This window comes from Ceratotherium simum, chromosome 6 (genome assembly GCF_057802395.1).
Source record: "Ceratotherium simum simum isolate JZ-2026a chromosome 6, ASM5780239v1, whole genome shotgun sequence".
Taxonomy (NCBI): domain Eukaryota; kingdom Metazoa; phylum Chordata; class Mammalia; order Perissodactyla; family Rhinocerotidae; genus Ceratotherium; species Ceratotherium simum.
The window spans coordinates 56,732,540-56,759,763 of NC_141905.1; the positions used below are offsets into that span (position 1 = coordinate 56,732,540).

General features: G+C 43.8%; 1 protein-coding gene across 3 annotated transcripts in view; it reads right to left on the minus strand.

Annotated features, from left to right (window-relative positions):
* Positions 1-1,428: 1,428 nt before the first annotated feature.
* Positions 1,429-27,224, minus strand: part of ALDH18A1 (aldehyde dehydrogenase 18 family member A1) — a 40,598-nt gene continuing 14,802 nt past the window's right edge. For 2 of the 3 annotated variants that reach the window (XM_004427881.3, XM_087432327.1), the window contains exons 6-18: positions 24,193-24,351; positions 23,675-23,765; positions 19,967-20,091; positions 18,765-18,909; positions 18,014-18,087; positions 16,758-16,851; positions 14,034-14,254; positions 11,423-11,560; positions 8,542-8,737; positions 8,324-8,445; positions 6,104-6,290; positions 5,001-5,096; positions 1,429-2,480 (exon numbers count right to left, since the gene is read on the minus strand). In XM_004427881.3, coding sequence (XP_004427938.1) covers positions 2,299-2,480; positions 5,001-5,096; positions 6,104-6,290; positions 8,324-8,445; positions 8,542-8,737; positions 11,423-11,560; positions 14,034-14,254; positions 16,758-16,851; positions 18,014-18,087; positions 18,765-18,909; positions 19,967-20,091; positions 23,675-23,765; positions 24,193-24,351 — 1,830 coding nt within the window. In that variant the 3' untranslated portion in view covers positions 1,429-2,298. The remainder of the gene's footprint in view (positions 2,481-5,000; positions 5,097-6,103; positions 6,291-8,323; positions 8,446-8,541; positions 8,738-11,422; positions 11,561-14,033; positions 14,255-16,757; positions 16,852-18,013; positions 18,088-18,764; positions 18,910-19,966; positions 20,092-23,674; positions 23,766-24,192; positions 24,352-27,224) is intronic. The other variant, XM_014785598.2, reaches the window with a different exon arrangement.

Sequence of the window (27,224 nt, forward strand, 5' to 3'; positions counted from 1 at the left end):
CAAATTGGTTGGTTCAGCAGCCTGTCTTGTCAGGAGCTGGTGGCCAGGAAAAGGAAGTAGTAGGGCTGGACCACAGGAGGGATTTCAGAAGAAAAAGCCCCCTTCCCATAGCCAGGACAAGCGAAGAAGTGCTGGAAGCCTGCCTGGGTGGGAGGTCCTTGTGCAGCTATGGCTGCCTCCTGGCCTTCTTTTGGGGAATCGCTTCACTCTGGGTGGAAAAGGGAGAACGCTGACGGCCCATGGTCTCTGTAGAAATGGACTAAGGCTGAGGTTGCTGCAGAGGGGAAACGGCCTGGTTGGAATACTGCGCTTTATCTGTGTATTCCGGAGCAAACCCCACCCCTATCCCACGCCCTAAGAAGGGTAGCTCCATCGAGATTATACCAACATTGGCTGTCTGGGATGTATTACCTTCTGTTTACCCACATGAACTCCTGCCCCAAACTGGCGTAGTCACTGCTCCCCAACTTGAGGTTTCACCCCGCTCTGGACTTTTGCTCACGCCAGTCCCCCGCCTGAATGCTCTGCCTGCTCCCTACTCCTACCACTCGTCTTTCTCAAGGCCCAGATTCAGGCCTGCCTCCTCAGTGGAGTCTTCCCCAAGGGAGGCTTCTTAGATCGCTTTCTATTTTAGACTCCGGGGGCATCTGTTGTCTGGTTGGGAGCTGATCGTGGTATTTGCCGTACAGTTTCAGGCAGGACTTGGTTTATTGCCTTTTCAGGCAAGCTCTGCCAGAATCCCCCATTTAGGGGGCAGGCAGGAGGGTAACCGGCCAGACCATGTAAGGGTCTGGATGAGAGGTGGAGTTTGGAGCCAGCCTGGGAACATGTTCCACACGACACAACTCTTGTGCTCATAAACCATCCTCAGAAGATAAGCAGCAGCACGTAAGCGAGGGCTTATTTCTTTGGGAGGGCCCCCATGAGACAAGAAATCTTTCAGCTGCAGACTGTCGGGCACCAGGGACCCCAAGAACAGGAGCTGGACGGAGGGAGAGAGGGCGTGGTTTAGGGCTGTCAGTGAAACAGGCGATTTTGAGGCAATGGGACCAGCAGGGAGGATCTTCCAAAGTGAACTAAGGATGTCAGCTGGGGCTACGGCCCTCCGAGCGGACGCGGTGTGGACCTGGCACAAAGGCAGCGTGCTTGTGTCATACACACCCCAACTTCAGACCATCACCATGCTTTCAGTCCTTAAGCCCCTGGGGCTTAATCCCCTGTTTTCCTCTCCTCTCTCCCAGTGTGAGTCCATCCCTGGGGATCTGCCTGTGCTGCTTCCACTGACACTGCTGAGGCAGATGGCCTGGGTGTCTCCCAAACAACTTCCAGAGAACAGACAACATGTAACAGCGGGGTGTGAGGGCCACAGGGGAGGGAAAAGGGAGAGGGTAACAACAAACGAGGGAGAAAACTTGACTCACGCACACAGGCTTTTCATAAGAACTTTATTTCTCAAAAAGGGGGGAAGAATCCAAAGTATTAAAATAATCCTCTAATTTTCGTTTTGGAGGGAAAAGATAGGATAACAAAATAATTTATATAAAAATTTCAAGCATAATGGCTGCAGCAGTTACGTCGTCCTGAAACTCACACCTCCTACCTGCAGCTCCAGGTTCCAACTGCTGCAGCATGGGTAACGCCGACTCTCCTGCATCCGGAGAGGCTGCAAGCATCTGGAATGCTTATTTACATCTACTTCACAAATAAATACAAAAGGTCAATCTGCCCAGTGAAAATGATTCAGCTCATTTTTGTGATTGTCTCTGATGAAAATGCTAAAAAGAAGAGCTGTCCCTCTTCTAAAATCCTACATTGTTCCTTTTGAAGGATGACTATGAGTGAAAGAAATGAAAAGTGGAAAGACACATTAGGTATGACTGGCTCTAGTACCAACCAAATGCCAAGGGAGACTTGACCTCATTGAGGCAATAAAAGGTAAAAAGCAAACACGATTTTTCCATTGCCTTTTATGTGGGGAAACTGGACCTTTCTGTTTCTATCATTGAAAGGAATTGGACTCGGTGAAGCAAGTCCAAATCTGGAGCAATTAAGCAAAGTCTCTATCCATAGCAATTATTTTTTAACTTAAAAAAAAAAAAGAGAGAAGAGTGAGCTGGAATACGCACATTAGCCAAGACCGATGTTACCAAACTGAGCCCAGAAGCCTCTAGGTGCACTTTCCAACAGGCAGACCCTTCCAGCAAGCGGGAGACAAGACCTGGCTCCTCCTCTGAGATTCTTAAGACATGTTTAACTGTGAAGACCTCTCGGAACATTCCGGCTCTTCTTTGAATGCTTTCAGTTGGTATTTCTCTGAGGAACAGGGAGGTTCTCGTGAAGATATTTTAAACTTCCATGCTCTGAGAAATCTGAGACCACATGGTCCTGCCCTCGCAGCAGCCACTTAGTAGTAAGGAGTCCCTCAAGTCCTACTGGTCCCCGGGCGTGGATTCGAGATGTACTGATGCCCACTTCAGCTCCTGCGAAAAAGCACAGATGAGGATGTGGCTTTCCCCAGCCTCTGCTTCCTGTCCACCCATCAGACCCACGTCTCTTCCTTCTCCTCACTTGGCACCCTCTCTCCCTGCCCACTCCTGATCCCTCCTCCCCAAGCCAGCCTGAGTTCCACTGTCTCTGTTCTCTGGTCGCTATACATCTTGGAGAGCTCCCTTCTTCTTTTTTTTTTTGTGAGGAAGAGTCACCCTGGGCTAACAGCTGTTGCCAATCTTCCTCTTCTTTTTTCTTGAGTCAGATTAGCCCTGAGCCAACATCCACACCAGTCTTCCTCCACTTTGTATGTGGGTTGCCACCACAGCATGGGTGACGAGTGGTGTAGGTCCACGCCTGGGATCTGAATCCGTGAACCTGGGCCACCAAAGGGGGGTGCGCAGAACTTAACCACTTGGCTACGGGGCCAGCCCCAAGAGCCCCCTTCTTCTAATGAAACACAATGTGTGGGCCTCGCTTTTGTATTTCATCCTCAATGCATTTTGATAACACTAGAAGTGCTCCCTGATATGTGTTTAGTATCTGGATTGTGTACCATAATTCAACATTGGGCATTTTTTGAGGTATACAACAATGATTAGCATAGAGGTCTCATCTCCCCAAATATTCTTTAAATCCTAGAAAGTAAGGGACAGGTTCTTAGTATCCCCCAGAATCTAGCATACAGGCACTCATTAGACAGTTGCTCAATACATGAAGGGGCACTGTTCATTCCCCTTCCCTCTTGCTCCAGGCTTAGGGAACATGTTCTCTGGGACATCAGGGGTTTGCCTGGGTCTGGCCCGGTGTTCTGCACTGCACACAGGGGAGGCAGGGCGCCCTGGTGCATCACAACTTCATTGAGCACGTACTATGTACAGGCACAGTGCTGGGCCCTGGGGATAAAGGGTGAATAACTGATACAAGGTCCTGTTTTTGCCGGGCTTATATTCATGTGGGCAAAGCAGCCGAAGAGTTCAGCACATAACTTCACATGGTGACTAAGTGCAGCGGAGGGAGCTGTGACAGACTGCGTGGTTCGGGTGGGTACACACTGGATAGAGTGGTCAGGAAGAGCCTCCCAAGGAGGTGCCTTTCCACTGCAACCTGAACAATGAGAAGGAGCTGGCCAGGGGGAGAGGTGCTGCAGGCAGAGAGGAGAGCGAGGGCAAAGGCCTGAGCAGGGATGTGCCTGGGGTAGTGTTGGCACGGGGAGGGAGACCACCAGGTCAAATCCTGGTTCAGCAGTGAAGAGACCATAGGACTCTGGGCGCGTTATCTAACTACCTCTCATGCTTCAGTTTTTTCATCTGGAAATGAGGAAAATAACAGAATCCATTTGGTAGCACTCAGTGAGATAATGACTGTGATGCACTCAGCACAGTGCTGGGGATGCAGCAAATGCTCAATGTACATTATCTGTCACTGTTATTAACGCTTTCCCCAGGAATTTAACTCAGCTAGACCTTGTGCTTTCGCTCTGAGCTGGTGATGGAAAGATAGTGGAGGGTCTTCTGCTCTTCCTCATCTTGGACTTTCACTTGAAAGCTGGGCACCTCAGCCCTTAAAAGTATGCTGCTATTTCTTCCTCAAGAACGTGGAATACAAAGATCTGTGCAATGTGATAATTAAGTCAAAATCCAACATAACAGGAACAGGGGAATAAGAATAAAGAGTCTAATGACTAAGAATAACTGGGTAAAATTCCCTTTAATAACCTTTAACAATTCAGTGAGAACTATTTCTCCAGGCAGATCATCTAGTCAAAAGTTCAGAGGGATTAAAATGTTTTAAGTGGTTGAAATAATTCTCAGATATGTCATAAATGCCTTATTGGGGCTTTATATAATGGTACCCTGGAAAACCAGAGACTGTCTGAGAAACCCCTCAGAGAGGAGAGAAGGGTGTGTTTCTGAAGCTTTTCATTTCAGTCTGCTTTAAAAGTAAACCCTGCACCTCTGGGCTTACCTGTTGGTTTCTGGTGCTGATACTTAAGCCCAGCACAGGTACTAAGACCTTCTTTTGTTCTCATGGGGGATTCCTAGCTCTGAGGCAACCTGGCTGTATCTCTCTGAAGAAATGAGTCTGCTATGGCGGTGCTCTTGAGGGACTCTGACATGTACACCTGTCACAGCCTGTGCATGAAGACATGCTGTGGTCTGCCCATACCGTGGGGAGCTACCCCAGCTTTGGACTTGCACAAGTTTGGGTCTGAATGCCAGCTGCGTGACTTTGGGCAAGTTACTTCACTTCTTTGCATCTCAGTTTCCCCATCTGTGAATAAGGAATACCAGTACCTCCCTTCTTAACATGTGAAATGCCTAGAGCACAGGACTTCCCCCAACTCAGGGCAGCTATTACTGTTCTCTCTCATAAACCACCCTCCCATAACTCTCTCTCTATGATCTTGATCAAGCATGGAGTGAGGAGAGGCATCTCCTCCACCCTCACACTTCTTGGACCACACAGTGATTCACAAGAGACTCCTTTTTCCCCTGACCAGTCTTTCTCACCCAGTCCAAAGCGGTAGCCATCAGAGAAGCGAGTGCTGGCGTTCCAGAACACACAGGCACTATCCACGTGCTGAAGGAAGAACTCGGCTGTCTTCTCTGCAGCATAAAGTAAGAGAAGAAATCGAGTCAGGATGACTCACATAGAACACCCCTGCTTCCAGCCACTCACTGGTGGCTGACTGGGGCTGGGCCCAGGCCCCCGAGGAGCTTCCCCACATAGCAAACACGCAGATCTGTGAGAAATCTGAAGAGGAAGAAGGCGAACCCGCTTCTTCAGTCACTGTTGTGGGAAGAGTAGTTGCCTGGGAAAGACCGGGTTGGAATCCGGAGCTCCCACTGCAGACATACCCTCAGTGCTGCAATGGCCTGTCTACACTATCTATTTATAGGTTCTGGAGCCAGAATGCCTCAGTCTGAACTCCAGCTCCTCACCCACTAGATGGGTGACCTCTCTGTGCCTCAGTAAAATGGGGACCGACAATATTACCCAGCTCACAGGGTTGGGGAGAAGATAAAATGAACTGACATCCATAGAGCACTCACCCCAGAGCCTACCACATGATAAGTACTCAGTAAATGTTAGCTATTATTATTGGTGGTGTTCTGATTCTCCAATAAACTAACTGTAAATTCCTTGAGGGGGCCACATTGGCTTCCTTCTCCATCAGGCCTTCAGTGCCTCACACCAAGGCATCTCTCTCAATACGTATCTGTGGAGTGAATGAATGACTGTGGAGAGTTGGTTCTGCCCTTAACAGGTGGTTCTGGGCCTTAGTTTCCTCAGCTGTAAAATAGGTTTATTCCAACAACTGAAAAGATTATTTTATGGATTAAATGGTAACACCTCTGACACAGTGAGTCATCTTTATGTGGAGCTAATCATCCTCCCTGCCTCTTCCCACAGGGCCACTGTGACAATATAATGAGGGAAGAGATGTGAAAGCACTCAGCAAACCATCAAATGCAACCAAGACCAGGCATTTTCATTAGTCTGTTTGGTTCATGTTTTCCTGCAGGCCAAGAGGGGCTGAGAGGAACAGGACCACCTTGGAGATCAAAACAAAAAAGTAGACACCATGTGCTGGAAGCATCTGGACACTGACCATTCTCTGTGACAATGACATCCGTGTGGGAGCTGCCGTACTTGTGGATGTGGTCGATGGCCTCCTGGACGCTGTCTACCACTTCAATGCACAACTCCAGGTCCCCATACTCAGTTCGGAGGGACTTCACTTCGGAGGGGCTGAAAGTCAGATAGGAGGCGAACTTGGGGCCTGCATGAATTTTCACCTGGAACAGAGGCAGTCCAGGGGCAACAACATAAACACAACAGAAACAAGCAAGCTCACACTTCTTCCTCTAGGATCACACAGCAAGATGAGCCTGAAGATGATGAGCCTGTGGCTCCTGTGGCCTGGACAACTCAATTAGTCCCTGCCTTCCCTTTAGAGGCAGCTTCCCGCCCTCCAGGATACTCTGCTTTTGAAAAGGCTGACTGGCCACTTGCCAGCCATGGGCCGTCAGTAAATTGGAGCAGGGATTTAAGCAGGAAGCCTTCGAACATTAAGAAAGTGCAAGGCATTTAATGGGCTATCGACATAAGCCCTTAACTGCTGGCATTTTAGTTAACTGAATACCTGACTACAAAAATCTCATTCTCTGCAAAAATCTCATTCTCTGCATATGGGACCTAGGTATTGGACTCACATGGAAAGAGGGCGATGCCACATATACACTTCCACCACCTTCGCCCTGGAGAAGTCTTAGATGTGCTTCAGAGGAAAACAGTGCTTGGTTAGTAACCACCTCAAACCGTGGTTGTCAGATTTCCAACTTGGTCAGTCTGGCCCTCTGTCTATGTCCGGCTTAGCTCCAGACTCTGGGGCTAATCCTGCTCCTGGTTGGAGGAATTTAAGGATCCCAAAGCTGGTGACTAAGGGCTCCAGTCACAAGCCTGATCCCACTTAGGCCTTGTTCTCTGAGACCTCCCCAGGGCAGAGTTCATGCCTTGATTCTTTGGGACCAAGCTCTTGCCTTGGCTCAAGTTACAACGAGCAGCGTTTGTCCTGCCCTCACTGCGCCTGAGCCCTGCATGGTTTCCTACCTGGGACCCCACTTCTTCCAAGCCTCAGTCCAACCATGTTCCTCAGGCCCCAGCTCTGTTCAAGTCACCCTGCTAGTTTACCTCCTGCAATAATGCAAAGGTGCTGCATGAAGTACATATTGGCTCATTTTGACTTGAGGAATTTCAAAGCAATCCTGAGGATGACTGGGGTTTTATTCCTGACTGAAGGACAGCTTTCCTGCTGTCCAGTCCAGCCCGGTGTGGTGCTTGGCATACACAGGTGCCCAATAAAACAGGCCACTAACGTGAAGTAGGGCCCCAAACATGAGTGATCACGTGCTCTAACTCCCTTTTAACTTGTGGGGTGCATTTTCATTTTCAAAACAATCCTTTCAGGTTCTCACTGGGACCACACCACATTTATAAGCTGACTGGAGCCTTCCTGTCCAGCAAAAGGATGGAAGGGAAGAGACACATGCTCAGGGTCAAAGGAACCAAGGCCAGCAGTCACTTTCTCTACCGCTGGGCTAGTTTACATAATTCTGAAACGGTGCCATGACATCAGATATCAGAACTTAAAGCATCCTGATAGACAATTTAAGATTGTCTATTTTTACCTGGAGAGCACCTATTTTCTTGCAATTAGACATTTAGGATGGAGCATACATTTGTCTTTGAAACTTACTGGCTTTGGCTGTTTATCAACTTAATGACATGGTAAGAAAATAGTCCAGAGAGGACATTATAAAAATTGTTGACTCCTGAATATCATTGTATTAAGTACATTAATACTGGTGACTTAAGACACTTGTGGAGGAGTGGATGCATATCAATTTTTGGTTTGAAAACATTTCTGTACAATCTTTTCAAATCAAATCCAAACAGGAATGTGTGTTCAGAAACATAAACTTTAAACTATGCTGCCTGAATAAAAGGTTGCCATAAATAGTCCATGCAGTGGGCTGCCACGTGATCTGTCTTATCTTTGAACCCTCTTAGTACTTAACACATTCCACTTTGCAATGATGCCATTTGTGTACAGGTTTCTTCCATTTACTAGACTGTCAGAAGGCAAGAGCATGTCTTACTCATCTCTGTGTACTTAGCACAGAACTTTGTACATAGCAGATGCACCAAAATATTGCTTCTTAAATTGCCTTAAATGGTGTGGCAGCTGTTCCTGGTCTAATCCCACAGGCTTCTAAATCTCAAGATGGAAGAAAGTAAGAGATGTACGAGTCCTGTGGCTATGTCTTACCTGTTCCACTCTCAGCATATCAATGATCTGGTCAAATAATGGTGTTCTCAGCAGATCTCGATGGATTAACAGAGTCTCTAAAGCATTACAGGCAGCTGGATATTCGCATTTAGAATCTCTGACTGAAAGAAGGACAAACAATTGTTTCTAATGATCCAGAGCCACAGAGAACATAACAAATATTTTGCCCGTGTAAAACGGGATCCCATCCAACTCACCTAGTCTAGTGACTTTATCCACACTGGCCTCTGAATCCACATACATGTGGCAGATCCCTTCACTGTGCCCCATCACTGGAATCCCCTTAGCCGCTTTTTGGATGTCTCTGACCAGCTGGGAAGAGCCACGTGGAATGATTAGATCTATCATTTTGTCTAGGCGGCAAAGATCTTCCACTTCTTCCCTGGTATTCACCTCAAGAGGTAGAGAATAAAAAGATAAGGATGACATCTTTTCTTTGTGGGGGGGGGTCTGACTTCTTTTAATATGAAACCTGGGGAAGATTAGGTCATGACAAAATTATACCACTCTAAATGATGAAAGTAGAGGACACATTTTCAAATTATCTAAGGAACTAACATTATTTGTCAAAAAAAAAAAACACCAAACACTGATCACGTACGTCTCTAAACGCAAAAACACGGAGATGATACACACAGACCTAATTTCTACTGTCCCAGCTTCTAGGTCCAAAATGCATCCTTAAAGGACTGTAAGAATCTCAGGACGAAAAACCAGGTTCAATTCCCTTTTGTATCCCCCGAGCCCAGTGTAATGCCTGGCATGGAGCAGACACTGAATGAATATGTGTCGAATGAATGAACGAGTGAGTGAGTGCACTAACAAATGACACAAATCCTCAGAGGAGGAAAAGCCTCCACTGGCTTTCAGAAACAAAAGGGAACGGAGTCCTGTCTCCATGCCCTAAAGAGAGTTATCTCCTTTGTGACTAAGCAGCACGGCCTCCCTAGTCTCAGAGCAGCATGCTCAATTATCAGGGAGCACTGTTTTTCTCAGGAACTGAATATACTCCACAGGAATTCTTCCAAAGATCCCCACAACATTCCAGTGAACTGAGGTTCCGGCCCAAGATGCTGACATCTGACCATGCAAAATATAGAGGAAGCAGCATCCTTTTTAGAGAAAAATGTCTGTACCTCCTGAGAACTAAATCAGACACTGTGAAAACTTATTCCAAAAACGAGATTAAGTTCCTGATCTTGGGAATCGAAAAGTCATCCCATAAATGCTCATCAAACACTACACAGTAACTGCTGTGCTCTGCATGACAAAACAGGCGGGACACACCTGGCCTCAAAGAGCTCAGAATCTAGTAGGGAAGACAGGATTGGGACACAACTAGCCATAACACAGGGCAGATAATTTTTAAAAATGCCAGAAGAGGCACAAAGTGCTATCTATGGAAGTTAGAGGAGGTACAGACTATGCAGGGCTCTGAGCAAGCATCTCAGTGGCTGCTCTGGTGGTTCTCTAATCACAGCCTTAGTGATGTGCATGCATCCTGCTAGGGAGTCACGGCTCTCCATGACTTCCACTGACAAGCTCTACCCCGGGATGCTGGTTGGACTGACTAAAGTGCTTGTGTTAGGACTGAGATTATGGGCATTTTTTTCCTCCTCTTTATTTTTAATTTCCCCCATATGGTCAAGTTACTTACAACAGAAATACAAACATACATGTTCAAGAATGTTCATAGCAACTTTATTCTGCATAGCCAAAAACTGGAAAAAACCCCTATGTTCATCAGTAGAAGAAAGGATAAACTGTATTATATGCATGTAAATGGAACACTACACGGTGATAAAAAAGAGAAAACCCCTGCTGGATGCAACGATGTGGATGAATGTCACGGATATACGATGAACAAAAGAAATACAACACCAAAGAGTGTATTGAATGTAACTCCATTTATATGAAGTTCAAGAACAAGCCAAAGAAACTGAACGTGAAAGAAGTAAAACAAGTGGTTACCTGGTGGTAGGGTGGGACATGTTGACTGGGATGGGCAAAGGGAGCCTGTGGGGGTGTTGGAAACGTTCTGTATCTTGATACGGCTAGTGGTTATATATATGTGCATATATATGGACAAAGTGATAGAGTTGTTCACACAAGATTTGTATATTTTACTGTATGTATGTTAAACATCAATAGGAAGAAGGGGTGGGAGGAAACCCTGCTAAGCTAGGATGTGGCAAAGCTGGAATTTGAATCCCTAAAATCTACTCTTTCCACCCACTGTGTTGCCATAAGAAAAAACCCAATTCTCGTCAGTGAGCATCTAATGCAGTAGGTTTGTAGACACTACCCCAGCAGCTAACAAAATCCTACAATGTTGGAGTGAGTGGGCCTCAATGGGAAAGAGAAGCACCTGGAGTAAACCTGGGTCCAAATCCAAACTCTACCAGACTGTGTGATTTTAAGTGAGTTACTTTACTTGTGAGCCTGTTTTTTTCGATCCATAAAATAGGGCTAATAATTAATAGTATTTTCTTCAAAGGCTTGTTGTGAAGCTTAAAAAGAGATAATGGATGAAAACTGCCTTGCCCATAGTAGGTGCTCAACAAATTACAGCTATTGCTGTCTAGCTCAAAAACTCCATTGATAGTTGAGGATAGTGCGACAATGGTTAAAATAATGACCATAATACTAATAGTGATAATGGCATGACCTCATACTTATATGCTGCATGATGGTTTATGACAAACGTTCATATAATTTATCTCATCTGACTTGCCCTAAATCATTCTGTCAGTGAGCAGAACCAGGCCCCATACTCTCGGTCTGATATTCCTGCTGCCCTGTGACCCAAGGAAGGAAAGGCTAACAGGCATTCTTGTAAATCAATAGTGCCAGGACACAGCTGAATGACAGTGGCCTTCCTGAGCCACTGAAGACTTATCTGGGCCAAGGAAGCCCTGGCACTGTCCAATGTAAGGAGGCACACAGGACCTGTCACCGCTCCAATCAAGCCTGCCCCTAAAAGTGGCTCGCCTTATGTGGCCTAAGCTTTGCTTCAAACACCCAAAGACCTGACCCGGCCCCTCTGGGCCTGACTTGGGATCATTCCCAGGTACCTACCAGTTGTACAGCTTCCTTCACTCCATGAATAGAGAGGGCCTCCTGGGTTAGGAGGTGGAGAATCCGGTTGCTGTGTGCGGCCTCCTTCCCTCCTTTGAGTAACAAGCCATTACCACTTGCAATAGCCAAGGCTGCCACCTGCCAATCAAAGGGGAAAGCAGTGACCAAAGGGGAAAGCAGTAATGGTAACAGTAAGCCGGCACTCACTGAGCACTTTCTCTGTGCCAAGCACTGTGTTCATCACTTTACAATGCCTAATCTGTTGAGTCTTCACAATGTTCCAGGGAATTAAGTACTATTGTATCCACCACTTTACAGATAAGGACATTGAAGCCCAGAGAAGTTGGTGACTTCCCATTATCACAGAGCTTATAAGTGGCAGGACTGGGAGCCTTGACTCCAGAGCCAAACCACTCGTATCTTAGGAACTAAACTATGCGGTTTCCTTAGCACCAGTAGCAAAATAACCTGAGTTAAGTGGCCCGCGTCACACAGCCCCCTCCCCACTCTGGCCATGGTGGAGGACAGGGTGCTCAGCTGCCTCCTGATTCAAGCGCTTGCTCCACTGACTCAGGCTGAGGCTGGGTGGCATCTCTGGTCACATCCTACTCTGGCTGTGCAGCTGTTCCGAGAGCTCTAAATGCCCGGTGCTGAGAACCTGGAGAAGACTAGAGCTCCTGCCAGCCCCTGAACAGCTGTGGCAGAGACTGCTGGGAAAGGAGCATAAGACTGTTTGGGGAAGAAAAAGTAGGCCACCCAGGAGGAGGGTTAGTTACCCTCTTAGAGCAAAGAGCTAATGATACTGACCTGATCATCCAAGGCCTGAAGCTTAACTTTCTGAATGCTCCTGGCATGAATGAAAACCCTCCCATTTTTATAACACAGTGAAAGACACTTTACTAAAAAACCTTGCCCGAACACGTTAATCTCCAGATTAGTGGTTCTTAAGTTATGCAAACGTTTTCCAGATCAATGCACAAAAATACAGAATTCTGCACACAACTTTTAGGATTCCTGGATTCTGTGACGCCATTCAGGTTAGGATCCCAGGTGAGGAATCTTAACTGTAGTTGGCTACAGAGGAAACCTCTCTCCTTGTGAAGTATCAGCTAGTATGAATGACAGGTAGCAGAGAAACTTCACGGAACCATTTCTACTAGCAGATCAGAGTTCTCCAGTTTTCTCCAGGGCATTTCTGCAAACAGGTATGCGGCCAGAAGGGGGCAGTGTGCCAGCACGAGCCAGGGATGAGGACAGACTCATGGTACAGGAGTCCCTTGGTGAACAAGCTGGTTTTAGGTCAGCCAGGGAGTACCCTCCACGAAGCATTCCAGGCTTCCAGGCTCCCCTATGCCCTGTAGTAAAGAGGTGCTGGCTTTTTGTTTGTTTTTTGCCTTTAAATAGAATTTCTCTTTGAGACTTTGGGGCTACTGCAAAGAAAGAGCTGATATTATCCTACTGGGCAGTCCAGTGTGGAAATGCTCCCAGACTTCTGGGAGAGTGTTTATGGCAACAAGTGAGGCCACCCTCTAACACCACCTTGTGTATCAGGGCCTGGCTACTTGGTGAGACCTTTAACACAGGGTTCTCAACATCAGCAGTGATATGTTAAATTCCTTAAAGAGGGTCGCATTCTAGTTTCCATTAACTCCGGAAAGTTCTTTCTCCTAAGAGATGTACCTACAGGAGGCCATCTGTGACACTGACAATAAAGGGGTCTTTTTCACATAGGCAAAACCATCTATTAGATGAATGACCCAGGAGTAGGCTAGCAGGGACTCTGTGGTCAGGGAACAAGGTGTCCCCGTGAGCTAAGATATATGGGGGCCGGCCCCGTGGCTTAGCGGTTAAGTGCGCGTGCTCCGCTGCTGGCGGCCCGGGTTCGGATCCCGGGTGTGCACCGACGCACCGCTTCTCCGGCCATGCTGAGGCCGCGTCCCACGTACAGCAACTAGAAGGATGTGCAGCTATGACATACAACTATCTACTGAGGCTTTGGGGGAAAAAAATAAATAAATAAAGTAGTATGTAAGATATATGGAAATGTGCTCATGCGTCACGGTACAGGAGATTCACCTGGGCTCAAGGCCCAGCTCTACCCTTACAAGTGTAACAGGAATATGAACTTCTATAAGCTTCAGTTTCTTCAACTGTAAAATGGACATACGAATATCTACTTTAGAATTATAGGAAGAGGGCCGGCCCTGTGGCTTAGCAGTTAAGTGCGCGCGCTCCGCTGCTGGCGGCCTGGGTTCGGATCCTGGGAGCGCACCAACGCACGGCTTTTCCAGCCATGCTGAGGCCGCGTCCCACATACAGCAACTAGAAGGAAGTGCAGCTATGACATACAACTATCTACTGGGGCTTTGGGGGAAAAATAAATAAAATTATAAAAAAAAAAAGAATTATAGGAAGAATCAATAAAATAAATTACCTTAAAGACAGCCTCAGAATCAAGTCTCAAAAATTATCTTTGAGGGAAAAAGAAAAATAAGACTTTCTCATCAAAAGAAGAAAAAAATAAAAACATCTTTGAGAGATTTATTTGAAGTCCTGAAAAATATACTCTTCCTCCAATCCCCTACTCCAACAGCAGGCATCAGTCACATACCTGGGGTAGACAGTCAGGGCGAGATTCAAAGATGACCAGTAAAACTCCAATTGGGACAGTCACTTGTTCTAGTTCCAAGTTTTTGGCAATTCGGGTCCGGCGCAAAACACGCCCCACGCTGTCCTGTGAGGAGGCTGCGATCTGTCGCAGACCGATGGCCAGGCTGTTCAGCTTAGACGTGGAGAGGCTCAAACGTTTCAGCAGAGGAGCTGCAAGTCTCCCTGATGGGGTGTGAAGAACACATGATAAAGTAGTAGACCTGGACAGGCTATCGCTGTTTTACTGAATATGTGGCACTGTGTTAGGAATGGAGCTTACGGGGTCTCGGGACGACAATGACATGCCATTTATACAGCTTTTCTAGGGGAGCTGTTTGGCAGTATACATCATCATGTAAAGGTGTGTACACCAACATCCTTTGTGCCAGCAAGTCCAGTTCCAGAAATTTGTCATTTGCTTGAGCAAACTTGCATGTAATGAGGATATTTGTCACAGCATTTTTATAACAGTGAGAAACTAGATTCTACCTAAAAATTCAGATAATGGGCTACAATGCAGTTGTAATAAAATATATAATTATATTATCTATATAAATAATATATCTATATGTGTTGATATGGAAAGCTGCACAGGACATAGTTTGTGAAACAGGCAAATTACAAGACAGCATTTAGGATACGCTCCTATTTATCAAATATTGCATATACACATGTACACAGGGAGATGTCTGGAAGGCATCAAGAACAGTGATGATCTCTTTCTCCATTATTTTAATTTTTTATAACAAGTGAATTATTTTTGTATTCAGAAGCAATAAAGATGTTTTCTTTTGAAATAAAAACAAATAGTTATGGTAAGTTCATATACAGAATTTTCTTTAAATTTAAATACAATAGTATGCATGGTGTGATTCTCTCTCTCTACACACACACATATCCATATATATATACAGTATATACACTCAGGAAAACCATTTGGAAGCACAAATCATTACTATGGTTAACGTTGAGATGAGATGATGAAAATGAAAATTTTCTCCTTTTTTAAATAGTCACAAGCACCAAGATAAAATAATAAAAACATTTCTACTTTGGAGGGAAGGAATCAACCTTATATTAAGAAAAAGATTAAATCATCATTCAACCAACCAATTATATCAATTAATTTTCTTCATGTGTTAAAAATGAAGGTTTACTGATAAGTGCAAGTTAAATGTTACATTCTAGTTTTTCACCTTACAATGCATGTACATTTTCTATATTACAAAAATTATTTTATTTACTACTAAATATTCCATTGCATTGATACAGCTTAATGTACTTAACCACACCTATGCTATTAGACACTCAGGCTGTTTCCAGTTTTCAGTGTGATAAATAATCCTGCTCTAAGAATCTTTACATACAGAGCTGTTTTCTCTTCTTGAAATATTTTCTTAAGATAAATTTCCTGAAAGGGGCTTACCAAGTCAAAGAGGATTACCATGCTCACGTATATCCAGGACTTTGTTCTTAAGCCATTGTGTGTCCTTGTGAATTTCCAGAGAGAGAACTGGAATCGGAAGTCAGAATTCTGCCAACAACTAGCTGTGTTACCTTGAACAATAGCTTTAAGCTCTGTGGGTCTTAATTCTTTTACTTTAAATTAAAGAACTGGAAAAGATATCACCAAAGATTTCTTCCATTTCTGAAAATCTATTTTATGACTTTCTAATACTGCAAAAATTCAAAAGACCAGATGTAAACTCTAAAGGAAGTTCCAAAGCAATGACTCAAAAACCTTTTAAGGAATGAAAGTAATGTTGATGAGCCTAGCAAAGTTTCTTTGAAGGGAACACCACTAATTTGGATGTTTAATTTAAGGCACATTTATTCAAGAGAAAAGGAAATTCAAAACCCCATAAAATCAACCCCCATTTTTTAGAGTGGAAAAGACAGAGAATTAGGAAAAGGGAGAGAAAGATTTAGGGCCTACCTGACTCTCTACATACTTAGTTATCTGCAATGTGAGTTCAGCCATGTCACTCACTCTACCACTAGCACCTCAAGGGCATTTCTGGATGGCACCTGTCGCTAATTCTTGGCAGACTACACACTGATTAATTACGAGATAAGCTCTCTTTCATCACAGGCTGCACAAACTGTTTCTACAACTATTTTATATGCACAGTCCATATGGGTTTGAATCCCAAATCTGTCACTGGCCATATGGTTTTAGGCACGTGACAACTTCTCTGCTTCAGTTTCCTCCTCTGTAAAATAGGGATAATAAATAGTAGCTACCTCAAAGGCACTATATTGTAAGGGTAAAATGAGATCCTGTCTGTAAGGCCCTTAGCATAATGCCTGGCAACACAAAAAGGCCTCAATAAATGTTAGCTGCTATTAGTGGAATGTCTAAAATGGTAGGGTCCTCAATCTTTTTCTTTTTGTCCCTAAATTGCCATAGTAGCAATCGCTCATGACCTGTGGGGAACAGAAAAAAGCCCCTTTGGAGGGCTGTACTAGATGACCTGGGAAAGGGGGTGGAGATAGTATGTATAGTTTGAAAAAGCCCACTGAATACTAGCAACCTACCCTCAATAAAAATGATATATAATATACAATTTTGTTCTATATCAATCTCGTCTTTAGGCAGACTGTGATATAACAATTATCAGTAAAACAAAGGACAAAAATCAAAGCACAACCCTCCATAACACTGACCAAATCGCCTGGTCGTTACCTTCTGCCTCCTCCAAGTCTTTTTTGTTGGCTAACAGGATCTCATCACGCTGGTCTGTCAACAGATCAGCCAGATGATAGATAATTTCTGCTCTCTAGGAAGAAAGGTACAACATTAAACAAACATATTAATCCAAGAAGAACGCACACACTTTTAAACTTACTCTTCTGACTGTGCCAGGCCTTGCTCCTAAATCCAAGGCACCACTGACTGAAGTCTCTTTACTTTATATCATTCATTTCCCACCACGGGTCCCTCATTTTTCCTTCCTCTCTCACTACTAATCTCTCTCTACTTCTTACTTTTCTTTCTCTTCTACCACGCCTGATTATGATGATTAGCAAACCATGGCTCAGTGGTGGGGGAGAGGGCATGAGACAAGGACCAGCACTTTGAATCGGCATGATACACCTATCTCCACATATTTAATATCACTAGCCATATAGTTTATTTCCCAGGTAAGTTTTTGCATCTAGTTTTTCTTTTTTAACAATTATTTATTTAACAAATTCAGTCAAAGGGAAAAAATCCAGTCCTGGATGTTTGAGGAGACCCCAATCCTTACCCACCTAGATGAGGAAATGGGGCAAATCAGTGTGGTGATTACTGAAAGAGTAAAAGGAAGTAGTCTAAGAGACAAGCTAATGTCTCTCCTTTGCTTTCCCTTCTCTACTTGTAATTATTTTAAATTCTCTTCTCCTTTCTCAGGCCAAAGTACTTCCCAGAAGAAACCTATGTTCATCACTCTCAAATACATCCCTAACAACACAACCCTTGGGAAGCCGGCCCCCAGCTTCCACCTGACCTCCTTGCATTTCCAGACTCATCGTGTCTGCTACTTCAACTGGCTGACTCATTACGGACAGGGCAGGGCTAGGACTATGGAGTAAGCTCTTGAGCTTCCATTGTATAGGTAAGTTAGGTGATTCAGATGGGCAGAGATAAGCAATTTTCCTAAATTCCCATGCCCAGTATGTGGCAGGATGAGGGAGCCTCCTTGGTCTCATCATTTTCATATTTTTGAACAAAACATCATAGTGATGAAAAACTATCTTAGGCCTCAGCGTACGAGAGACAAAAGGGAAAACAGAATTTAGACAAAGAAAAAAGGCAGAGCAAACCTGAATCAGACTTGTAACTCAGATAACTCTGCGGGACACGAAGAATAAAGAGGGAGACAGCAGGCTTAACTGTACACTAAACCTCACAGCATGACTCACTCTGAAAACTAACCAAACTGTCAGCTAGGTTATTACCTGCTCAGGTTCCAAGGTGGCCAACATCCTTCCTCCTGATCGAGCCATTTCCCCCTGCTGCTCAACCGTAGGGCCTGCAAGGACATTTGCAAACATCCGACCACGGTCAGCTTAGTTCCCTCTCACTATCCCAGCACGTGCTCAGGTTCACCGCACACACAGAACGAATGCTCAGTGTCTTGGTGTGCCCGCTTCTCATACAGAGATCACTCTGACCAAGACAATGGCGAAACAATATGCCAGATTAACTCAGGCATAAACACAAGACACCTGTCTGTATTTCTGGGGTAGACAATATAATTTATGTCTTCTAGAGTTCTTTTCAATTCCACTTTGGCTTATATTTTCTAATGCATTTGCAATTCTGAATGTAGATGATAAGGCAATTCAATCTTTGTGAACACTTGAGAGTATGTACCGTATCTTATGCATCTTTGCACCTCTAGCATTTATTAGTACCCAGCATCCAGCATGGGCCTAGCAAATGTTTCTTGAGAAAATGGATGCTTACATTCTTTAACTTAGTGATTTTAGAGAGAATAGAAGGCCTAGTTAGGCAGATTAGATAAATTTTACAAAAGCAAAGCAAAATCCAATTTTGCAAACAGCGTTCAAAATAATACCATAATTCATAGTGTGAGCACATCAATTTTGTGATCTCTATTCCCAGAGTGAGAACTCAGTCTTCAGTTCCATCTAGGCCATGGTGGCACTAGCTATCATCCACAGACCACGGGACTCTGTCACTTACCTGCAGGCTTTACTTCGGAAAAGAAGGTGCCAACTTTCTTTCCCTCCACGATGTCTGTGATGACGTGCCCAGATACCTTTGGGTGGGTTCCGTTGGCAATAACCACAGAAGTGCCACCTTGCAAAGCCCAGAGGGCTGCTTTCACCTAACGGGAGAGGTTAGATCCAAAGATGAGATTCAGACCTTTGCAGATTCTAGTCACTCACACTTTAAACTTGCAAAAGGTATAAAATAATGTGATACTGAGCAATTTAAGTATATGCAGGAATGCTCTGAACAGCTCAAAACTCAAAACATGCTCAGTCCATGCACTCTTCCCAGCCCAACCCTGGCATGTGTTGTTGCCTCAAGATGAACCATCTGCCCTTTGTGCTCAGCATGTTCTGTCAAGACTCTAGCACTGGGACTCGTAACTTCTACATTTGACTTATTGTGCCTCAACTTAGTGTCCAGCCTTGTGTTTGACCAGAGTCTGATCCTGAGTACTTTTAGTTTTTGTAAATGCTGTCACCATCTCTGCTTATTGCTATGTATGATGCTGTACCTTAAGGGTATAACTTCTTAGAACAATTAATGGGAGAGAAGAATTTTTGAAAGATTTCATCAAGAAATGTTTGAGCCGATAACAATCGAGGATTTATGAATTATGAAAAATAATAGACCCTGCCCTTGAGGAGTTTACAATATGAACACACTTTTTTACAATATTAATAAAACGAATTCACACACAGACATCACTAAATATAAGTGCACAACATGCATTAAACCTGTACAGGCATACCTTGCAGATATTGCAGGTTCAGTTTCAGACCACCACAATCAAGTGAATATTGCAAGCGAGTCACAGGAATTTTTTGTTTCCCAGTACATATAAAAGTTACATAGTCTATTAAGTGTGCAATAGAATTATGTCTAAAAAATGTACATACCCTTAATTAAAAAATACTTTATTGCTAAAAAATGCTAATCATCCTCTGAGCCTTCAGTGAGTCACAATCTTTTTGCTGGTGGAGCATCTTATAAAAAATGCAATATCTGAAAAGTGCAATAAAATGAGGTATGCCTATATTTAGATATGTGCATATTTAAGTATGTATGTGCCTAGTTTCCAAACAATTAGCCCCCAGTTACAAAAGTAAAAAGGATAAAATATTGTTTTGGTTTTATAATTGTTAAAGGAGGTAAAGGCACCAGATTCTTACCTTGGCTTCCATGCCACCCATTCCTACTCTCGACTTGGTTCCGAATGTGACAGACTGCTGATCTCCAGGATAAAATATATCAATGAGCTTTGCATCATCTGAGCCTGGGGGGCTGTCAAAGAGGCCTAAAAAGTAGGCAAGAGTTGGTAATACTGCTTTAATGGAAGGGAATCTCCCGAAGACAGACCTCCCCGGGCACCTGCCAACCATTCTGTACTTGACTTATCCAGAGGAATTCTGCTGTTCCACCAACTCTAACTGGGAAAGAGCACAAGGGATAAGTGGAGTCTACTCACACTGAGAAACAGCTCCAGGAGGACTCATCTTATATACCTTTATAACTTTAAAAGGCTTAATAAATGAATGTTGGCCAGCATCAGAGCATGGCCATATCCTTAGTACAAAATTTATCAGCCCTGCCCATAGTCTACTGGGAAGCTGTCCTCACCTCTGCTATCGCAATTTATGATGCTGAACCTTAAGGATGTAACTGAAAAAGACGAGTGACTGTTACAGAAATAGCACGGCAGCCGAATACTGTTTAATGTGACTATTTCCAAGTGGGATGAAATGAGAAACAGGTTCACATTAACTCTCACAGTACCCTTTGAAACAGTCACTAATTATACCCTCCATGTTATTATGGGTAAGCTGTTGTGAAGGTTAGGCTGGGTCAGCAGAATAGCACATGACTCTTGGCATTCAGTCTAGATTTATCACCACAAAGTCTATGTCCCTTTTATAACTGGGTAGACTGACATAAAATGAGAATTACATGAAATGTTATATGTATACAAGATTAAAAATCTTCACAATTTCACTTTGAAAAAGAGTGAGCTGGAACCCTAGAAGAGGAAAAGAGGGGCCTGAGAAAATGAAGCCATGTCAATGCCTTAGAGGGACACAGACAAGGAAGAACTGCCCCTGGTCGGGGACTGGCTGAAGGACATTTGGGCAGTGATGTGTTAAGTTTAAGTGATGTTTTAAGGTTTTAAGTTGCTGCTTTTCTTGTGCTAAAATACACCTCTCTGTTCCACTTTTCGAAGCCTTTAACACAACCCTGCTATCCACATCCTCTCCAGGAGAGTAAGGGAATCAGGAGTGAAGAAATCCATGTCCAGTGTAGAACAAACCACAAGCAGCAATTGTAGGGAGAGAAAAATAACCTCTCACAACCTCTGCCTGCCTCAACCCAGCACTCCCCAGCTCCCAGGAGTTAGCGTTGGGTTCTTCTCAGAAGGCACTGCGCTATGAGATCACAGGCTTGGATTTTAAGGCTGTTTTGGTTTCATACGATAAATACTATGGGCAAGTTTGGAAAACCCTAAGCTAAACTTTCTCCAGAGACGTTGAGGGATTCCTAGCATTCTGATATTCTGCCTACTCCTCTTTTTCCCTTATAGCAGCCTCTTGACTCCGCCAAGAGCATATTTAAAATTCTGATATTGTTCCAAAAATCAACATTCAGTGGACAACTAATCAGAGTTAAGAGCACAAGTCTGTCAATAACCGATTTTCGTGTTTGAGGCTGCATTAAAACTGTTTACTAGAATCTAGCTCAAATTAGGTTTTATATATTGATCTCTCAAACTCATACCCTTTACACCTTGCCAGGCATTATAGGAAAGAAGGAAGAGTGTAGATTTGTAAATTAAACAGATTTAGGTCTGAAAACAACCTCTTCCAAGTACTAGCTGTGTAACTTTGGATATACCATTCAACTGATGCAAATTTTTAATTTCTTCATCTGAATAATTGGGCTAACATACCTACTTTCCAGGGTTGCTACAAGGATTGAATAAATTGACACTTCTAAAGCACCTAGCACAGTATCTGCACATATTAGAAACTTAAGAAAAATCTGTTGATTAACCAAAATGCCTTCTTCTCCAGGGTGGCTCACTCTTACCCCAACTAAGCTGTTCTTGTTCTGAGATTTCAAATTTACGGTGAATAAACATTGTATCAACACAGGTACAATGTCTTACAGGTAAAGACACTGACATGTGAGAATGACATCTCTGACATTCCACATGGACAGGAGACAGATCAATTCATCCGCATCTGCCCCCGCCTGCACCAGACAGTCCCCTGCCCTTACTTTATACTGCGAAAGCGTAAACTGGAGAACAAGTCCTGCCATGTTAACCTGCCTTGGATGTGGGCTGGGAACTAAATAGGTTTTTCTGACCTCCTGGGAATGCAATGGGGGACTTTGGGATCCTGTAGGTTTAGCCTATTTCAGACACAGCTACCATATTCCTTACGGGTCAAATGTAAAACGGGAACAGCTCAAGGAAAGTGAGAAGAGTGAATGGAGAGCCAAACTGGGGCCAAGAGGGGCCCCTCCACAAGGAAGGGGAAAGCAGGGAGAAACATATAAGTAACACATAAGAACATGGTGGCCATACAGTCTGGATTTTCTGCAGTGGCTCCAATTTAAAATAATCTCTCTCATGATTTACATTAAAAACTGAAAGTGATCAAAACCACAATGAGCTATCACTTCACAACCACTAGGACGGCTATAATCAAAAAGGCAGATTACAGGGGCCAGCCTGGTGGCATAGTGGTTAAGTCTGGTGCACTCTGTCTTGGTGGCCCAGTTCACGGGTTCAGATCCCGGGCTCAGACCTACACCACTCATCAAGCCATGCTGTGGCAGTGACACACATACAAAATAGAGGAAGACTGGCACAGGTATTAGCTCAGAACCACTCTTCCTCAAGCAAAAAAAAAAAAAAAAGAAGATTGGTAATGGATGTTAGCCCAGGGCCAATTTTCCTTACCAAAAAAAAAAGGCAGTTAACAAGAGGTAAGTGTTGGTGAGGCTGTGGAGAAACTAGAACCCTCAAACACCACTGGTGGGAATGTAAAATGGTGCAGCTGCTTGGCACCATTTCATTTCTGGCACTTCTTCAAAAGGCTAAACATATAGAGAGTTACCATGTGATCTAGCATTTCTACTCCTAGATAAAATAAAACACATGCTCACACACAAACTTGTACACCAATGTTCACAGCAGCATTAGTCATAATAGCTCAAATGTCTATCAACTGACAAACAGGTAAATAAAATGTGGTGTATCTATACAGTGGAAAATTATTTGTCAATAAAAAGAAAGGAAGTACTGATACATACTATAACATCAATGAACCCCGAAGACATTGTGCTAAGTAAGAGAAGCCAGTCACAAAGGATCACATATCGTATGATTCTATTTATATAAAATGTCCAGAACAGGCAAATCAACAGAGACAGAAAGCGGATTAGAGGAGGCCCAGGGATGGAAAGTCTGGGGGGAAAGTAAGGAGTGACTGCTAATGGGTATGCGGTTTCTTGCTGGGATGATAAAAATGTTCTAAAATTGTGGTGCGGGTTGAACAACTGTATGAATATATAAAAAATCATTGAATTTTAAACTTATATCGGTGAATTGTATGGTATGTGAATTATATCTCCATAAAGCTGTTATAAAAAACAAAACTAAAGCACCTGGAAATGACGACATTTCAGCATTCAAACCCTATCTCCCAGACTTGCCTACTTGCTTTTGTCATAAAAACCCTGTGTCAGACCAAATGGCTTGGAAAATAATGGTCCATAGTGAAAAAAGATCAGAAGGACTCAAATGAAGAGGGGAACTCACGCTCACACATGGTAGTTAAGACAAAGGCTGGCTGAAAGGGAAAGGCATTACTTTGTACCTTCTACATCTGAAAGAACGATCAAGAGGTCAGTTTTCATTTCCACGGCCAGACGGGCAGCCAGGCTATCATTATCTTTAACACTAATAACCTGGAATGCAGGTAGAAAGTTCTATGTGAGTAGGCTATGCAGTTCAACAAGAAGTTCCCAGAAGCACTCAGCTAGGCTCTGGCAGGCAAAATTAACGACCCTGCGTATGTGGATGACAGCTCTTGCAGGCCCCTTCTGTCTGCAAAACACCATGCCCACCGGCAACCCCCTTTCCAAACATGCACCCTTCCATCCACTGACGTACACAAGCCATGCTCACAGCACTGTCTTAAATCACTATAGCACCTCACCCTGTTGAATGAAACCCCCTGACTTCAGAAGAGCTTATACAGCCGCTGCTCCACGATGCCAGCTTCTCCCCCAATTTCTCCACCTTGTTTATGACCAACTTCCAGTGTTAGTACATGCAGCATAGCGTAGCATTAGTGTCTCCAGCATGCTCAACCCTTAGGAATACTTTACCCACATTTACCCCCTGGAGATCACTATTGGGCTCAGCTGGGGGGACAACAGCATCATTTGTGTTGATAATGGGGACGATGTTCATTCGGAGGAGCTCATGGAGTGTCCCATTGAGGTTCCGGCGCTTCTGCTCATCATGGAAATCCAAATTGGTCACCAAAATCTAAAAGGATTAAATAGACCACAAACACAGAAGGGAGGAAAATGAACTTCTCAGGAACAGCATACAAAAGATGCTAACAGTAGAGGAGTTAAACTTTAGGCTTCTGAGATCCCATACAGATTGGAATGGAACACACATCTTTGGATGCTCACCCAATTCTTTTAGAGATGGTAAAAAAGTTAGAATCACTTGGAAGATTTATTTAAGGATGCTCAAGACTACTTGCAAAAGTATTTTACTCCTCAGAAAGCTACCAAATCTCATACGTTTACAAAATTAAGAAAATTAATGTATCTACTTTAGAGGGATATTGGGGAAGTATGACTGCCATTAATTTCTAAAATATCTTTGCATCCCAGCATCTGATTCAGTATCTGGCCAGAGTAGGCACTGAAACATCTGGTGAGCAAGTGAAGGAATGCTTTACCCTTCTTGGAAAAGCATACGAGACAAAATGGAACAGGGCTGTGTTGTCACTGTTCTTGCTCTGCAGCCGACCACCACAGGAGTCAACACAGACTGTGAGCATGTGGGATTAGTCTGAGAGGTTTATGGAGGTGAGTCTTTAGTCACAAACTGAAAGAAAGGCTGGAGATAACATAAGTTTAGGGGAGGGAATGAGTGCAAGCTGCTCAAAGGTAAATTGGAGAGCTGGGTATGGGACTGGTAAACAGCGCTGTGTCCTTGCTTGAATCAGAGTATCAGGCAACCTTTAGCAGGAGAGAAGGTAAATGGGGATGATAGCAAGAAACGAAATAGTAACAAACCCTAAAGATCATGAATAAACGTTTCAATGAAACACCTTTGATGTTTAAGCAGAGGGTTCTTGCGACAGAGGGCAGGCTGAAGCAGGGAAGGTTGGAGGCAGACGGTCAAGAAGGAAGGTACCGAAACAATCTAAGCGAGAATGGTTAAGTCCTGAACCAGAGTCTGGCTATGGTAACCAAGAAGACAGCAGCAGCCCTAAGGATAGATAAAATGTGGGTGATGAAGACAAGATGGTCTACCTACAAAACTAAGATAAATAATTCACTCATTCATTTGATAAAAAACTTATCGAGCACCTCTGAAATGCCTGTACTAGCTGTTGGGATGGAGAATAAAAATGTTGGTGGTTTGGGGAAGATGAAATGGGCCGCACTTTTGTAAGGGGAGATCATGAACTCCTTTTCAAAAAGTTTAGTCCTATAGAAAACAGGACTGGGCCGAAGATGAACATACAGATTCTAGTCCCGGAGGTGAAAGGTCAAACAATAAAAGTAAACATGCGTGTGTAGGAGAGGAAAGCAGGAGGTATAAAGGTCCAGGGAAAATACCTGTTGCTCAAACCGTTTAACAAACAAGAGCGAGGAGACAAGAGCCCTAAGACAGAAAAGTGTGCTTGGAGAAGGGCGATCTGTTAAGATGCAAACCAGTTTCATTTCTGTGAAGAAAAAACAAGCTGCTCTACTTGTTGAAATCTTTAACCCGACACGTAAGTTACTGGAGATTTCCAAAAGCCTCTGATAATGGTCTTCCAAACGGGATTACTAAAGAAAACAAGGAACCACAGGATAAGGTGCAAAGGGCAAAAATTTCTTGTAGATAAGATCACTGGAGAAGGCAAAGGTATGGGAGAAAAGGGGCCCAAGGAAGGATGTTTATTGGAAACTAGAGGGGACAGAGCTCTTTCACATCAGTATTAGTGAAACCAGTGGCTGAAGTGCAGTGACCTTTAATGCTCCTTTCATTAAAATCAACCAATCAACCAACGAAAAAACCTCAAAAAGCATCCTACCTGGGAAAAAAACAAAATAAAAACATAGTTTCTGTACTTAAGTTTTCACACCTGGCTCCAGGATCGTTTAAAAAATTAGAGATTAAACTTGTCATTGGATTGTGGAGAAGAGAGCTGATAATAAACGGTGACAGAAATTGAGATTTCTATATTTATGCTAAGAGAAGAAAATCTAAGATTACAGGGAGGGGGTCCCAAGCCAAGGGCAACAGCGTGGACAAGTCCATGCCTTTCGGTTTCAGTTCACTTACTAAAGGATACTCGGGTACAATACCAGAATATCATGGTGAACAACAACTGCGAAAATGGAGAAATAGAAAAAGCAATAGGAAATGAAAGGGTAAAACCTGAAAGGATGTATATACAACAACACCTGTGTAAAATAACTTCTGTGTAAATAGATCAGAGGCAGCAAAGGAGTGTGAAAATAATAACTTGAGGAGTTAGATTTTTTCCAGTTGTTTTGTGAAGTGACTGTTCGGTTGTTTTGTGATATTTAGATTTCTATTTTGTGTGTAGCTGTATAGCTGATTAAAAATACAACTGAGGGCCGGCCCCGTGGCTTAGCAGTTAAGTGCGCGCACTCCGCTGCTGGCGGCCCGGGTTCGGATCCCGGGTGCGCGCCGACACACCGCTTCTCTGGCCAGGCTGAGGCCGCGTCCCACATACAGCAACTAGAAGGATGTGCAGCTGTGACATACAACTATCTACTGGGGATTTGGGGGGGAAAAAAAAATTTTTTAAATACAACTGAAAAAATTCTGAAAATTCAAGTAAAAAAGAAATATGTAGAAAGAAGGTTCTAGAACATTCAGGGGTAACTACTCAAGATTTATAAGTTCCATGACGACTGGGATCATGGCTGATTTGTTCACCACAGTATCCCCAATGCCTGACAGACCCCTTGGTACACCACAGGTGCTCAATAAATATTTGCTGAATGAACGAAAAACCAACCAACCACCAGCATTCTTCTTTCCCTTCAATGCTTAATAGACATCTATTATATAAGGCAACCAGGTGCAAAGAGAAGCAAGCCACCTCAAGTCAAAGAAGCCAATGAAAGAGGCATCTAACCTTTCTATCTTCAGGAGAA